This window comes from Taurulus bubalis, assembly GCF_910589615.1.
Source record: "Taurulus bubalis genome assembly, chromosome: 15".
NCBI classification, from domain to species: domain Eukaryota; kingdom Metazoa; phylum Chordata; class Actinopteri; order Perciformes; family Cottidae; genus Taurulus; species Taurulus bubalis.
In genome coordinates, this window is record NC_136603.1 from 1951892 (window position 1) to 1966215 (window position 14324).

At 45.9% G+C, this 14324-nt stretch overlaps 1 protein-coding gene across 1 annotated transcript; it reads right to left on the bottom strand.

Moving 5' to 3' along the window:
- Positions 1-3130: 3130 nt before the first annotated feature.
- LOC306747554 (C-type isolectin Sp-CL4-like) lies at positions 3131-6730 on the bottom strand. The gene is made up of 6 exons (XM_079230611.1): positions 6622-6730; positions 6376-6491; positions 6159-6292; positions 5510-5638; positions 4963-5080; positions 3131-3514 (listed from the first exon to the last, which is right to left on the bottom strand). Exons 2-6 carry the CDS (start codon positions 6443-6445, stop codon positions 3447-3449), a joined length of 519 nt encoding a protein of 172 aa, XP_079086737.1. The 5' UTR covers positions 6446-6491; positions 6622-6730; the 3' UTR covers positions 3131-3446.
- Between the last annotated feature and the right edge of the window lie 7594 nt (positions 6731-14324).

Genomic DNA, 14324 nt, shown 5'->3' on the forward strand with positions numbered 1-14324 from the left:
AAGCCTCTTAATTGATTCTCATCTGGGGGCAGAGAAAACAACGAATGTCTCCTTAAAGACTCCAGGAATTCAGTGTTCTTCAATCTGCAGGTTAAAGTAGAGGAGCACGGGGAAAGTTATCCGTTTCTCCTTCAGGATCCAGAAGCAGTCTGTTGTTCGACCAGAGAATGTAGTTCTATTAGCTCAGGGTGTTTTCTTTAAAGGCACCAACGTTGTTTCACCTCCTTTGAGCAACGTGAGTCTCATGGACGATGCAGGGTGAAGGAATGTACCATGTAGATTGTCTTTGTGACGCCGTGACTGTGACACAGGGACTCCCTGGGGTTCCTAGTGGGGCTCGTCAAATGAGGTGTGTGGTGTGGTTTATACCAAATCAATTATATGTATACTTCTTCTTTCACTATATTAGCTACACATGACCTTTGTTGGTGTACTAGAGGGGAACTAAAAGTAGCCGGTCAGTGGAGCAAGTTACAGTTGGTGGAACATGTAGTCTCTGCATCTGCTACTGAGGGTCTGTCACTGCCGGTGGGGAGTGGTTCAGTCAATGCAACACGAGTTGCTGTGTGATGTTTATGACAGCAGCAGCATGTTTTTATTTAGGGGTCATGCTTTTCTCATTTACAAGTAATTCACCGCTTTTTCAGTGATAAACCTCTTAAATAATAGAGTTTAATATAAGATTTCTCAGACGTATGAATGTATTTTATTATTCCCCACAGACGTCCAGCAGCTGTTGGTGGTTAAAGAAGAGGTTCCCCCTGAGCAGCAGCACTCCAGCCTGGACCAGGAGGACCCAGAGCCCCCACACATTAAAGAGGAACAGGGAGACCCAGATCCCCCACACATTAAAGAAGAACAGGAGGACCCAGAGCCCCCACACATTAAAGAGGAGCAGGAGGACCCAGAGCCCTCACACATTAAAGAGGAACAGGAGGACTCGGATCCCCCACACATTAAAGAGGAACAGGAGGACCCAGAGCCCCCACACATTAAAGAGGAACAGGAGGACCCACATCCCTACACATTTTAGAGGAACAGGAGGACCCAGAGCTCCCACACATTAAAGAGGAACAGGAGGACCCACATCCCCTACACATTAAAGAGGAACAGGAGGAACTCTGGACCAGTCAGGAGGGAGAGCAGCTTCAAGGGCTGGAGGAGGCTGGTATCAAGTTCTCATTCACTCCTTTAAAGATTGAAGATGCTGATGAAGAAGAAGCTCAGTCCTCACAGCTCCATCAAAGACAAACTGAACAGATGGAGACAGAAGCTGATGGAGCGGGTTGTGGAGGATCAGAACCAGACAGGAAATTAGATCCAGAAAGACATCCAGGAACAGATACTGATGAGACTGAAGACTTGTCTGAACCTGAGACTGATGACAGTAGAGATTGGAAGGAGACTCAGGAACCTCAGTCAGATTCAAACCCTCTTCAAAACAATGAAGTACCTGTAAGTGATGTGAACTGTGGTACTGGAAATACATCAATCAGCTCGCATGAATGTGCTGGAAGCTCTGACCACAAGGTACGTCTGGAGAGACACATTAGATCTGAAACAGGAGTGAAACCATTTAGTTGTTCCGTGTGTAGTAAAACATTTTTAAATAAGGCAAACCTGAAACGTCACATGGCTGTCCACACAGGGAAGAAATCATTTATTTGTTCCGTGTGTAGTAAAACATTTTCACGAAAGGGACACCTGAATGTTCACATGACTATCCACACAGGGGAGAAACCATTTAGTTGTTCTGTGTGTAGTCAAACATTTTCACAAAAGGGAGGCCTGAGACGTCACATTACTCACCCCACAGGAATGAAACCATTTAGTTGTTCCGTGTGTCGTAAAACATACGACACACATAAGGGAAGCCTGAACGTTCACATGACTATCCACACAGGGGAGAAACCATTTAGTTATGTGTGTCGTAAAACATTTTTTTTCCGTTTTCACCTGTGTGCCACGAGGGCCGTGGGAACGCATAGGTAATGAAGTGAAGACAGCAGAGATATTACTGTTGTCCACGAGACGCTCAGTTACAATATATCTTCCCACTGCTTGGTGGCGGTAATGCGTCAGTCAGTTATTTAACAAGCTCAAATATGCAGAAGACGAAAGTACTGCTGAACATTCCCCCAAACGTCTAAATGTTAGTGCAAGTATGATCCTGACTTCACGAAGTAGGGCTTTGTGAACGGAGACAACGAGGCGGAGCCCTGAGCCTGTGTGGAGTGAGGGCTAACGCTAGCCTCGCTAGCTAACGCAGCACTGAACGCTTCAAAGCTAAAACGATATCTAGAAACCAAACATCCAACGTTCGTTGGAAAGCCGGTGGGGTTTTTCCAGATAAAGGACAGTGTCATCCAGATGCAGAAAAGGTCTGTCTGTCACTGACTGGCAACTTCAAATGTGCTGTGAAAGCCAGCTGTCACAGATATGAAGAGCAACTTCTGGTCCTGCAAACATGATCAATAAATGTCTTTGTGATGGTCACATTGCATCATGTCATTTATTTGACAAGGTTTTTGCTTGTTGAACTGTAGATTTGAGTTAGTTATTGAATACAAATCAAGCCAAGAGTGAGATCAATTAGTTAATAAACCAATTCAGTGTTAATATTTGAACTTTGTACTTGAAAAGTTGGGCCCCGAGGTCAAAAATGTTAAGAACCATTGCTCTTGCAGCACTATGGTTTGAGCTGAATTATCATAGGTGATGAAACTGTTAGCAGCCAGATGCTAGTTTATTATTTTTACTGGTGTATAGATGAGGTCAACATGAAGGTTGGGTTCCCTCTCTTATGAAGTCTAATGTGTTAATGTGACTGCAGTGACTACAGTCTACAGATGAGAATTACTTCATTTTGTTGTTATCCAAATTAATTATTCATTGAAACGTGACTGTATACATCACACTGTCTCAAAGTCAGACTTCATCATGTCATTGTTATCCTGCTTTATGTTGTCCTGATTCATCAGTGTTTGGTTCCCTCTGGTTTCTCAGCCTTCAGTCTGTCTTGATGAGTGATATGATGAAGCTGTGTTTTCTACTGATGCCATGACATGAAGACAGATGGATCAACTGTCATACAGCTGAATACAAACAGAAGACACAGGAACCATCAACATGTCTTTATGATGCTGGATATTTATTGCAGTAAATGTGAAAGCTTGCAGTGGTTACAGTTGATGAAGACGAGTCCAACTGCAGCTCTTCATGTTCACTCTGAACTACTAGAGTCTCACTCTGAACTACTAGAGTCTCACTCTGAACTACTAGAGTCTCACTCTGAACTACTAGAGTGTCACTCTGAACTACTAGAGTCTCACTCTGAACTACTAGAGTCTCACTCTGAACTACTAGAGTTTCACTCTGAACTACTAGAGTCTCACTCTGAACTACTAGAGTCTCACTCTGAACTACTAGAGTCTCACTCTGTACTACTAGAGTCTCACTTGACACACAAAGGAGTTCTGCCAATAACATGCTGCATCGTTCCAGAGTCCCCAGCCTGGAAAACAGAAAACAGGACAGTCATGTGATTAATGAGATTTCAGGGTTTGTGGTACTGAAGTGTCTTATTGTCATGTTGTCTTTACACAGTGTGAACTTGCTATGAATGTGTGTACTTACTGCATTATACTATAATAATATATGCTCCTGATATGCCTCGTCCTTCACTTAAACCCTCTCTTCATGTTGAGGAAACCCAGGACTCTGAATATATTAATGTATTGTGTGAAACAGTTGTGTTAACGTCTGTATGAAGTCAACAACTGACTGTCAAATCAAATGAAGTTCAATTAAATAATATCTCAACAATATTGATAGTTAGTTTTCAAATTGAATTAGATGAATCATAAAATAAAAGTTATCATGTTTCAATTAAAATATGGGATGTATTTATGAATGAATGAAAGAGTGAAAGAACAGAATGATTTTGAAAATGTGACTCTTAAAATATAGTAATTCATTTTAGAAAAATTAATTCCACTGAATTCACTGAAAACTTGTTATATTGATCTCATAATCTAAAAAGGGACTTCATCTGTGGTTATTAAACCACTTGTTTCAGCTCTAGTCCTCTCTGTTTACATCATTATTGGACAGTAAATGAATGTTAGCATTCTGATCATATTGAGCTCTCAGGTTTATTTCCTGTACTTCATCTCAGATGTGAGTGGGTACGTTTGATCAAAGGTTCTGTGCTTTGTCTCGTAGTGGAGCTTCACATTGCTGCTTTTAATAATCATCTCGGTCTCTGAACATATGAGACATTCTGGTTTTGAACTGTCCATTGGAAGAATGAAGACAGAAGAGTCCATTCTTGGTTCAAGACTCTGGTCTCTGACCACTTTCCTCTTTTACGAGAACGACATGTGAAATAACTTCTGACTCACGTATTTTTCTCAGACTCTCTCCTGTGTGTGTGAATCTCACTTGAGCGGGAAGTTGATCAGAATACATATTTGATTATCTGAGTAGCGTCACGTGAGATGATTTACATGCATGTAGTTGGTGGTGTGTTTCTTGGACCGCTGAACGAGTGCCCTGAAAGCTGGAAAAGCTGCACCGGTTGAAAAAGAAGCGCTCCATCAAAATGTAATAATCAATGATCTCTGGGTTCAGGGTTCAGATACAACGCGTCTTTTATACTCTTAGCCAGCAACAAATATACTAATATTTACACATCTGACCAAAAGCTCACAAGGGTTGCCTTTATTATAACACTCGAATTATTTAAATAGCCCTTGTGGTTGCAGAGATACACCCTTTTTAGTTTGGGTATGCTATTTCGAGCTAAATCCTAAAAAATGCCTTGGGGCTTAACGGGGCTTATGGTGGATGGTTAATAATCATCCACCAGGGGTCATGAAAGTGTCTTTTCTTGAGGTTCAGAAGTCTACATTCATCTCTATTAAGTTATAACCTCTCCTCCTGAGTCTTTAGTTTACTTACCCCCGTAGTTCATCTCAACGCAAACCTCTTTTTTCCACCAACTGCTGTCGGGTTGGCCTTTAGACCAATAGGAGTAGTCGTGTTTAGTCCCATCGACCCAAGCAAATCCGTCACCGTTCTGAAAAGAAAAAACAAACAATGGATGACCTGAGGATGACGACTGTACTAACATTCATACAGTCTGTGTTTTTCATCTCAACATAATTATGATCAGAATAACAATCCACTGCATTGGAGTTGTCTCCTGGATTAATATAGTTATTATGCATCAAATTGAATTATTACATTGTTTGAGTCAAATCTGAATCTGCAACATAACATCAACATGTGTCAGCAGGTTAATGCAGTACTACAACATGTTACTCTGAGGTAGAAGTACACAGTAAGTAGTATTCAGCTCAGTAGGATGTTTCTATGTGCTTCAGGGGCTTTTTTGTAGATTTCTTTGGTGGACGATTAGTGAGAGTAGTAACATAATTCAATAACTCTGTGTTTTCATTGTAAACACATTAGAGGCACAAACTGAACAGAAACATTCACTTCTTACCTGATACAGTCCGATCCAGTAATGATGTTTTGTAGTCGTAGCCCTGTACATGGCACATTCCAGTTGACACAGCTCAATAAGGCTGTGGATTGATACCAGATCTCCATTAGCGTAGGTCTTACAGCGTTTCTGTAATCAAAAGAGATAATGAGGATTATTCTTCATCCTCATTCCCTGATTTGAACTTTCTTCTCCTGACCTGAAGTCATGAAGGCTGTTCAGTTCCCTTCTGCTCTGAGGAGAATTCACAAGATCACCCTCAACAATATAAAGATGACTTTAATTCATTTTGACTGCTCATTTTTCTCATCATTTAATTTTCCTGTTTCCCATTTCAATTTAAATGTTTGAATTCAAGCTTGTAATGACATTTGTTTGGGATTCATTATGATTAAGATTTTCTATTTTTTTCAAAATGCCAAAAGTATAAAAATGAATTTGTCAATTTTTGCTCTGGGTAAATGACCCTCCATAGCTGTACCTGCTTTATTAAAACACTTGAAAATACTTGAGAGTAAATGGACTTCTCCTTTCTATAAATACAGCGTCCTCCTCTTTCCTCACTTCTTCTAATGAAGTGATGAGACTGTGTGAACAGGAAGAGGTCAAATGTACTGTCTGTAGTCTGGTGTGTGTTTGTTTTTATTACCATCGCATTTTCATGGTTCAAATGTGACTTGTGGAACACCTTCACACAGCGGTCATTACCGAACTGGACCCAGTTAGCATCAATTCTACATGGTGTGGCCGGATATTTGGTCTGACACATTTCTCCAGGATTCCCTGTTTCACAGAAAAAAAGTGCTGTTAGTTTAGTGTTCCTGGTGTCTGTGTAGAAAGTTATTTAGTGACAGTTTGGTTCTTACATTCTGCAGAGGCTGACATGGACATCAGCACCACCAGAAGAAGGACGGCAGTCACCACAACAGGACGCATGGCTCAGGATTCACTGACTCTCAGAACTCTACAACTGGAATATCACCTGGAAATGCCGCACCGTTCAACCCCATTACAACAAGACACTTCAGTTGTTACCAGTTTTCTAACCCACAGATCAGATTAAAGTTATTTCTGTTCTCTAAAACCTCCACCAACAGACAAAGAGGACTCACCACAAGCGTCTTCTCCCTCGTTGCATCTCATACTGAAGGTCTGTTTAAATACCTTTCACAGCCATGCCTGTTGGTCTGAATGTTAAAACATGAACTACTTCAATAACACGTCTGTTTAACTTCCACGTCATCCCAGAAGTAGGATCCACCTCTATTCAGTTACAACATTATAATATGAAGCATCCATGAACAAACAAAGCACTTCTTCAATACTAGGTTGAGTGTTGGCCAGTTCATGAATTGCAGCTCTATGAATGTTTTCTAAATGTTGATTTGTGGAACGGCCTGTATAGGACTCACTAAAAGAGTTCTCAAAGTCCACATTTTGCAAAATATATTCACCAGCTGGACACTATGGTCCCACAGCCCACCCCTCATTATAGTTCTTATCATTATAGCTCATCTTGATGCAGGATGCAGGGGTTCTATTGCTGTACTCCAGGGGCCACATTCACTAACTACTGGGGTTTGTTTGCATCCAATTCCATCAGTTTCCCTCAGAGAAAGTCACACATATTATTTGAAACAATGTATTTTTATGTTTCAAGTGACGATTGAACTTGAACTTTGATGAACTGACAGCAGGTTGGTGAGTGTGTGTCCTTGTATGAATTGCATTGTGGGGTCAAAGATCTTTACACAATGTCCATCATTCAATATTGGGGTTAAGACTTGACTTTTTAGGGTTCAGTACGTTCCTGTCTGCAGTTTGTGATCGCTCTAATAATATTAATGTATTCATGATCCGCCTCCCAAAACGAAGGGTAACTTCCTTGGGTGGAAGATGAATGTGATCAAACATCCACGGGGCATTGCCAGAGCACAGGGAGGAACCGGTTGACTTCAGGTCTTTTTCATTGATGTTGGCAGAGCAGACAGTCTTTAGAGAGACACGGTGGTGAAAAAGGACAGAAAGAAAGAGCCTGATCTCACAGGAATACGTGAAAAGACAAAAACCTCTTAGCTCATAACATGGTGGTCGTCCGTAGTGGGTTTGGATCACGTGTCCGCACCACCAAACAGGAACGCAGGCTTGAATTAGTGCATCATATGAGCTTCAATGTAAGTTAATGCCACCAATGAAAGGACAAATATTCAGATGACTGAAGTGTGCAGACATAATACAGTACATAAACGGGGTCAGATGCTGGAGAGTTTGGCACAATGGACAAGACAATCTGGCAGAGGACACACGCAAGTGAGGGGCCCTAAATAGTGAGCTAATGAGGGAACGGGCTGCAGGTGAGATGGGCGTGAGGGCCAGGTGACGGTGATGAGGGGTAATCAGGTGTGAGTGGCAGGATCTGGAATGACAGGAGAGTGGTTAGAGCTGACAGACAGGATGAAAACACTTAATACAACAGGGAATCCGTGACATGTGGTCTGGGCTTGTTTTAGTCAACTGACCAATACATAAAGCTAAAAGCCCAAAAGGTGAAAGTCAGGAGACAGAAAGATCCCAGAGTCAGTCCAGGTGAGCGGACCAGCTGACTCCACCCTCCAACCCCATGCAGGTAGAGGACAAAGAGTCGTGTTCAGAGGAGCTGATACTGTTTCAAACTGCTGAACGCCCATTATTATTATTATTCATTTCTTCATCTAAGGATCATTCAAGTTCATCATGTAGATCTGTTTGCTGTGAAAGCCCTTCAGGGTGAGGAGTAGTCCTGCAGAAAACTAATTTAATGATGAAAGCAAACAGTAAAGCAAACATTGCCAGAGCACAGGGAGGAACCGGTTGACTTCAGGTCTTTTTTATTGATGTTGGCAGAGCAGACAGTCTTTAGAGAAACACGGTGGTGAAACAGGACAGAAAGAAAGAGCCTGATCGCACAGAAATATGTGAAAAGACAAAAACCTCTTAGCTCATAACATGGTGGTCGTCCGTAGTGGGTGTGGATCATGTGTCCGCACCACCAAACAGGAACGCAGGCTTGAATTAGTGCATCATATGAGCTTTAATGTAAGTTAATGCCACCAATGAAAGCACAAATATTCTAATATTTATCTAATATTATATAAGTGTGCAGACATTATTAGCAAATGTCTGTATGGATGGTAAAATATTAAATACATTTAAAATATATCTGTCAGTCACAACCTGGCTCAAGGTTGGACTGCATGGGGAGACCCCACATGTGGTCTGGGTTTGTTTTAGTCAACTGACAAATACATAAAGCTAAAAGCCCAAAAGGTGAAATTCAGGAGACAGAAAGATCCCAGAGTCAGTCCAGGTGAGCTGTCTCCAGTCTGTTTTTCAATGAACTTTTGAGGATTTTTTCTAAGTGCTCCTGGTACTCACTTGCCCAGACACAGCGGTCTTCAGGTCGGTGAAGGTCGGCCTCCCAGGCAGACCCATCTCCCCTCACGGCGACTGCATGAAGCGAACAAGGCTTTTGACTTGGCCTGAGTCGGTGGTTAATAAAACCCGGTTGTTTTTGGGCTTGCTGCGAGCCTGGATTGCCAACCACTTATCGATCCAGGAGAATTCCTAAAAAATTAGATAAATCTGAGCACAGCCAAAGTCTCGTTGAGTTCATTCACCGAAATTACACATCCCTCATCTTCAGCAAGGAGCTGTCCAGCCTTGGCCTGGTCCACCTCTTCCAGGGTCATGTTAGTGAGAACCCCTGGGCGATGCCCATAAATCATGGTGATGAAGGCCGACAAGTAACCGTAAAAGCATCCCTTGCTTTAACATCATTATGGGTCTCCAGTCGCTCTGAAACGAGGGGAAAACACAACATGAGCACCATGCACAGAGACACACAAACAAACAACACCTCTCTAGCTAGTTAGACTCTATGTGTAGAATATTAACTCCTCAGGGTGTGTGTGTGCTTAAACCAGTGATTTTCAACCAGTGTGCCGTGAGAGATCGTCAGGTGTGCTGTGGGAAAATGTCCAATTCTACTTCATGGTCCCAAAGATTTTTTTTTAGACTCAGAACTGTGCCCTGGGCAACCTCTAACCTGGATGAAAAGCCCAGTACGAGTGCTGGTAAAAAAAAAGTAAAGAGAAAAGTGTGAGCTCGAGACAGTACAGTGAAACTTACTGCACCGATCCCGCTATGCTTGGTAACAGCGCCATGGTCCCAAGCAAGCTGAAACGTCACCTCAAGACCAAATCTCGAGACCGGATCTGGTCTTCTGACCACTCAAAGCGCTTTAACACTACATGACATCATTCACCCATTTACACAATGATGAGAGGAGCTACCATGCAAAGTGCCACATCAGGATTATCAACCATTCATACACCGTAGGCACAGCTATGGAAGCAATTTAGGGTTAAGTGTCTTGCTACGCATCAGTGGGAAATTTGCACTGCAACTTGATGAGTCTACTGACATGGTGTGCAAGGCTGGCATACATGGCGGATATATTTCAGCACCTGAATGAACTGAACACATGAATGCAAGGGCGACATGAAAACCTGCTCACAAGCACAGACACATGTAACGACTCTGCGTTACCACGTGAGTTCGGCACACAAGGCAACACACTCGGGCTGGGGTACGTAACAAGCTTTATTGTCTGGTCCCGTCATTTCGTGTCCGCGCCGTCGCCTCCGCTTCCTGCTCCTCGATCAGCTGCGTCGCGCGCCCTCCTCCTCCGTTACTGCTGGTTTTTAAACCGGGAGAGACACAGACGCCAATTGCACCCAGCTGAGCCTGATTATCCCTCATCCCGGTACCTGTTCTCTGAATCGCTCCCCCCCTCTCTCCCTCTGCACCGTGGTGTCCTGCCGAACAGCAGTTCAAAGGGAGAAAATCCCGTGGAGGCCTGAGGAACCTCCCGCACTGCAAACAGAGAATCAAGCCATTTATCCCAATTACGTTCATCGTCATTAATAAATTTACGGATCATGGACTTCAAAGTCTTATTCAGACGCTCCACCAGACCGTCGGTCTGTGGGTGGTAAACACTGGTCCGAATAGATTTAACTCCCAGCAACCCGTAAAGTTCTCTCAGTGTACGTGACATGAACGAGGTGCCCTGGTCAGTCAGAATCTCTTTCGGGATCCCGACTCGGGAGATGACCTGAAACAGCGCCTGCGCAACACTTTTTGCAGAAATGTTGCGCAATGGCACTGCCTCCGGATATCGTGTTGCGTAATCCACCAGGACTAACACGAAGCGATATCCGCGTGCGCTCCGGTGAAATGGCCCGATGAGGTCCATGGCTATTCGCTCGAACGGCACCTCCATTAATGGCAGAGGGTGCAAAGGCGCCCTCGGAATGGCCGGTTGATTTACCAATTGACATTCCGGGCAGGACGCACACCAACGGCGCACATCCGCCCAGATGCCCGGCCAATAAAATCGGGTCATTATCCGGTCTAGTGTCTTTTCGTATCCCATGTGACCAGCCATCGGGTTATAATGAGCCGCCTGGAAAATCATTTCCCGGCGGCTTTTCGGCACCAGCAACTGGGTGTTTTCCTGCCCGGTCTGAGTGTCACGACTCAATCTGTACAGCCTGTCCCTAATCAATGGAAAGTGCGGATATGACTGCGCTGCGTCAGGGCGCACCAGCTGACCATCAACTCGCATCACTTGGTCCCAGGCCGCGCGCAGAGTATCATCACGAGACTGCGCGAGTGGAAAATCTTCCATGGAGCGGAACTCGGGAACCGGTGGAGTCTCCACGGGAGGCTCCGCCGGTTCCCCTTCCTCCTCCTCCCCGTCTGCAGTGTCGGACAACCTCGCGTCACCACTGAGCACAGCACACATATCGCATGACCCTGTCTGCCGTGACCGCACCCCCGCTGCCTGCCCCATTAATTTGTTAAACCCCGGCCAATCGGTTCCCAAGATTAGAGGGTGCGTAAGGCGGGAGCTAACCGCAACCTTTAAACTATGCTTTTTACCCCTGTGTCTGATCTCGACTGATACTATGGGATACTCGTGAACGTCCCCATGCACACACCTAATCTTCACCCACAATGCCTCCACCAATGCCCCGGGTCGAACCAGGCTCTGATGATCATAGACTGCGAACAGCCAGAATCCACCATTGCCTGATGTGTACCCCCCTGGATTCTTACCGGAACGCGGTGCGTCGCTCCCGGACCGGGGGAGGGTGTTGGAGGGCCGGCAACCCGAATCACCTGGCCTACTTCCATCAATGGACACTCCCTCCGGAAGTGTCCGGGTTGCCCACACCTTCAACACTCCTGCCCTGATGTCTGAGGACCCCTCTGTGGGTCGAGAAGGGTGCTGGTGCTGGTCGTGGTATCGGGGACCCGGGGAGGGGGCCCTGGCCACAGAGCCGAAGCGGGCCGCGCCAAGAGCGGCGGGGGTGGCCTCCTGCGTGGGCCGGGTGCCGGCCGGGCTGCAGCCTGCGTGCGGCTGCTGTCCCCTGAGCCGGGGGGATGAACAGCCAGGTGGTCCTCCGCCAAGGTGATGGCGGTCTCCAGTGCCGTAGGGCCATGGCAGCGGACCCATGCTGCCGTTCGGGTCGGCAGTCCGCCCACAAACCGTTCGAGGACCACCTTCTCCACCACTGCCTGCGCCCCTCCTGCTGCCCCAGGTTGCAGCCATCTGGTGGCGGCGTCCCTCAGCTGCTGGGCAAAAACAAACGGCCGGTCCTCCGCTCCCAGCCTGGCCTCTCGGAACCTCCGCCGGTGGTCCTCCGGAGACAGGCCCAGCCGGTCGATTACGGCTTTACGCACGTTCGCGTAAACCTGCCTTGTTGCCGGTGGCAGCCCCAGAGCCGCAGTCTGTGCCTCTCCGGCCAGAAGAGGCAAGAGCCAGACCGCCCACTCGTCCGCCGGCCAGCCACACGCCCCCGCTGTTGCCTCGAATGACTCCAGAAACGACTGCGCGTCGTCCTCTGCTGTCATCCTGTGCAGGGCCACCCCTGCCAGGGGAGAGGGGCCCGGAGAGGGGGCCGGCGTCATTGCAGCTACCGCTGTCCGGGCGGCGATCTGCTCCAGTGCGAATGTCTGCCTCTCAGCCGTGTCCTGAAGAGCCCCCAGGAACCGCCGGTTCGTCTCCGCCTGCTCCTGCTGCATGGCCGCGATCCCCGCCAACATCTGCCCCAGCGCCACGATCGGCTGAGGTGGCGCATCCGGCTGTTGCTCTCGGTTATCCATGCCGCCCCACGTTGGGTGCCACTGTAACGACTCTGCGTTACCACGTGAGTTCGGCACACAAGGCAACACACTCGGGCTGGGGTACGTAACAAGCTTTATTGTCTGGTCCCGTCGTTTCGTGTCCACGCCTCCGCTTCCTGCTCCTCGATCAGCTGCGTCGCGCGCCCTCCTCCTCCGCTACTGCTGGTTTTTAAACCGGGAGAGACACAGACGCCAATTGCACCCAGCTGAGCCTGATTATCCCTCATCCCGGCACCTGTTCTCTGAATCGCTCCCCCCCTCTCTCCCTCTGCACCTGCGCATAACCACACAACACAATAAATGGATTCCGTTCGAAAGTGCACCTCTGGCAACAACATGTTGCCAATCAGGACATGTTCCCCCTCACCCAGAAAAGGGAAGGAGATGTCAACACTGTGTGAGATGATAGAAAGACACTTAAAAACTCTTGAGGTGAAGTTGTCATTGTATTTCCCCTCAACCTCCACTGAATGCCGTGACTGGGTGAGGGACCCATGTAGCTCAGGGTTTGACGAGCAGGAGGATCTAACTGAACTGAGACAGGACCGTGGTTTAAAGCTGAGCTTTGCTCAAATTTCCACATTGCTCCTATTTTCCACAACACATCTGTGTGAGATGAGCTTTTTTAAAGAATGGCTGCTATAAAAACATTAAAACAGAGAGAGACTGAGAGCAGTTGAAGAAGAGATTAGTGTGCTGTATCAGATGTACTTATTGTATGCCTTTCTTCAGGTCTATCAGCTCTGTGTTCATCCAAACAGGCCCAGGTTTCACACTGAGTAAGTGTCAACTAATTAAGAGACTTACATTGTCATTATATTATGCTACAATGTGACTTTTGTAACTTTTTTGGTTGTTGGTGGGCTTTTTTTATTGAAAAAAATGTGACGCAGCTCAACAAAGGTTGAAAAGCTGTCTTAAACTATGTTGTCTCATGCAAAGGTCAAAGCCCCGTAATAATACATGTTTGACTTGCCACCAAAAACATCTGTACATGAGTATTTCTTTCGTTATATATTAATTTACCCGTTAATAACTTATCAATAAATCTGTGGGACTTTTTTTTGAAAAGGAAATCCTTTCCACCGGAAGTCGTTGTCGCTAGCTTGATGCCGCTCGTTGCTTCGCTCCATAAACAGCTCGTGACTGGTGAGTTCATATTGTGACTTTTAAACGTGTTCAGTTTGAACTACAACGTCGTGCTGTATCAGATGTACTTATTGTAGCGACGTGTGGTTGACTCGCTTTATCTTTACTGTTGAAACGAGACGTGCTGGTGAACGTAAAGCTAGCTCCGCGTTAGCTTAGCGCTAGCTCACTGTTAGCTTAGAGTTAGCTCAGCCTCTTGATACAGACTCCAGTGGAACAGTTCTTTCTGGTGAGGAACCTTCCTAACTGAGTGAAAATAACCGGAAGTACCGAAGTGTCCGCCATGATAAGAGCCGGTCGAGTTCTCTAAACGCAAAGGAAAGGAGCTTCAATGCTTCCTAACTTAGCTTCTTTAGCATAGGAAACACTGGACCTGCCTTTACGAAAGGAGAGCATGCCGACCTACAATTCCTTGCGGCGGCAACATTTAAAG

Bases quoted from the DNA above. Each gene is read 5' to 3' on its own strand.
- LOC306747554 (XM_079230611.1), bottom strand. From the start codon at position 6,445: ATGCGTCCTGTTGTGGTGACTGCCGTCCTTCTTCTGGTGGTGCTGATG. The intron at 5,639-6,158 runs GTAATAAAAACA...TTTTGATTACAG, and splicing joins TGAACCATGAAAATGCGATG to AAACGCTGTAAGACCTACGC. The intron at 5,081-5,509 runs GTAAGAAGTGAA...TTTTCTTTTCAG, and splicing joins ACTGGATCGGACTGTATCAG to AACGGTGACGGATTTGCTTG.